Source organism: Lipotes vexillifer, unplaced genomic scaffold (genome assembly GCF_000442215.2).
Source record: "Lipotes vexillifer unplaced genomic scaffold, Lipotes_vexillifer_v1.1 scaffold368, whole genome shotgun sequence".
Lineage (NCBI taxonomy): Eukaryota > Metazoa > Chordata > Mammalia > Artiodactyla > Lipotidae > Lipotes > Lipotes vexillifer.
Genome location: NW_006770215.1, coordinates 423,920 through 426,060, shown reverse-complemented (window position 1 = coordinate 426,060; position 2,141 = coordinate 423,920). Strand labels below are relative to the sequence as shown.

The following is a 2,141-nucleotide window of genomic DNA, read 5'->3' as shown; positions in this document are numbered from 1 at the left end:
CGTGTAGGGTTCCTATGCTTATGAAATAATTTGATTTTCTCCTGTTAAGCTCTCTCATGTCTATTCAATTCTTATAGCAGCTAGGAGAACCTAGGAGGGTAAAGGAAAGTTTCCTTCCTCCCCAACAACAGCAAAATTCTCCTTAACTCATGCAGAGGTGTTTTTTCTGGTCCTTCTGACCTTAATCCATTGTTGAATTTTCAGAAGGAAACAAATGGCATTGTGACTCCAAAACTGTGAACATAACTCACTGCCTGTGATAATCCACGGTTATCTGTGCCCTGTGATTCTCTTAGAAACTGTATTGTATAATCAATTAGTAGCTACTATGAATAATTTAAGTGGAACAAAGAACACATTATTTTCTTCAGATGATGGAATTTAAAAACTCATGCTCATCAAGAACATAGATTCATCTTGTGTGTAAGTAAATAGTTAATTGATATCTTCAAGATTTGGTCTCTTAAAAAAGCAAAATATGTGTAGAGTATGAATTTCTTAAACCATCACAGCTGAAAAAATGGGCAACAACCTGCTACCTAAAACTGAGTTAATGGTATATAGACATAGGGACTTGTCAATGTTGATACGTTCGCTTTATGTGGGATGCTCGCCCAGATGGGCTGTGGTGAAATAAATGAATTAGAGGATAAAGCTATAATAGCACTTTGCTGTGCATCTATTAGATGCTTTATCAACAACTTTGTAAGTTTATTTCTGTAATCCCAATGTATGAACGCTGAAGATCAGATGGAGTTCAATGATTTGCTGAAGGTCCAATGCTAGTGAAGGGATGGGGTCAAGAATTATACCTGTGTCCAAGAATTATATTTGTGTCCAAAGCCCTCTCTTTTCACTATATTAAACTACCTTCCTCAATGCTTCCATCTAATTTTATTATGATACTATACACATACGTTAATATTAATCATTTCTACCAAATGAGTAATTTTATTTTTCAGCGTTTTTCTCCTCATCTCAGTTTCTAACCCAATAAGAAAGTTGAAAAAGAAGGATAAGAAAATAAAAAAAGTAGAGGAGGAGGAGGAAATTAACTTGAATAAGTTACTAAAATTAAGTTTTCCTGAGAGCCGAAGTTCTCACGATCTTCTAATTTTCCAGGACCTAGATGTGTCATATATATATATTTTAGATATAACATGCCCATTTGCCATTATATGCATGAATTATAATTGTACATTTTAGAACAATTTCCATAAAAATAGTTAAGAAAACAAAATATAGTTTGCTTTAAACAATCAGCTTCAATTATTCTAATGTAAATTAGTTCCTACCTTAACAATACCATCTTCCTAGAAATGTTTCCCCAAACATGAACATAGACTATCAGTTTTTAAATCTGAAAAAGGCAGAGTACAAGCAATCAAATTAATTCTTAATTAAGATGTTAGTAAAGAATCCCCTGGTACACTCTGGGCACCATTTAAAGACAGGAGAGATGATAGATAAATTCCTTTAAGTAAAAATACTTCCCCACTGTGTTGACTATTAACTCCAGGGTTGACTATCTCCATCAATAGTAGTTCTCTGGAGTGGTTAACCCAAGATCATATGCAAGTGAGAAAATCAAAAAAGATTAAATATTTGAAATATGATGGATTTTAATATGAATTGTGTTCACTACCAAAAAAAGAAGAATGCTTTCATTGTCACATGTCTTTTATTCTAAGTTTACCAAGAATAAAATAAGATGATTCACCACTTCACTCTAAGATATTATTAAAGATATTAGCATTTTTTGTATATAAAGATATTAGCACGTTTTGCTTTCAACCGACTTCATTTGCAACAGGCCATGCAGTCATAGCAAGTAATATTAAAGGCCCTAATGCTAGTTATTACTTCTGGTTTTCACTGGTTTTATTCTAGATCTGCACATGCATTATGCAATGTTTTTTAAAAATGAGCGTAACAGTTTAGTACATAAAAAACAGACAACCTTAGAAACAGACTATTAAAAGAGACAAATAAAAGGACTGTTTGAATACCTGGTTTTAAATCCCCATGGGCAAATATGTCAATCATATATCGACAGAATGCATACTGATCTGACAAAAGTAGAAAGAAAAAAAAGCAGTGAAAAAAATGTCATTGACACCTTTCCTTTTTCCTAGGGAAAG

The 2,141-nt window shown here is 32.8% G+C and overlaps 1 protein-coding gene across 1 annotated transcript in view; it reads right to left on the bottom strand.

The window, feature by feature from the left end:
- The window catches only part of TRDN (triadin), a 377,023-nt gene that overhangs the window by 247,936 nt on the left and 126,946 nt on the right, over positions 1-2,141 (bottom strand). Inside the window, exon 9 of the mRNA XM_007446048.1 lies at positions 2,010-2,069. Within this exon, the coding sequence (XP_007446110.1) occupies positions 2,010-2,069 (60 nt within the window). The remainder of the gene's footprint in view (positions 1-2,009; positions 2,070-2,141) is intronic.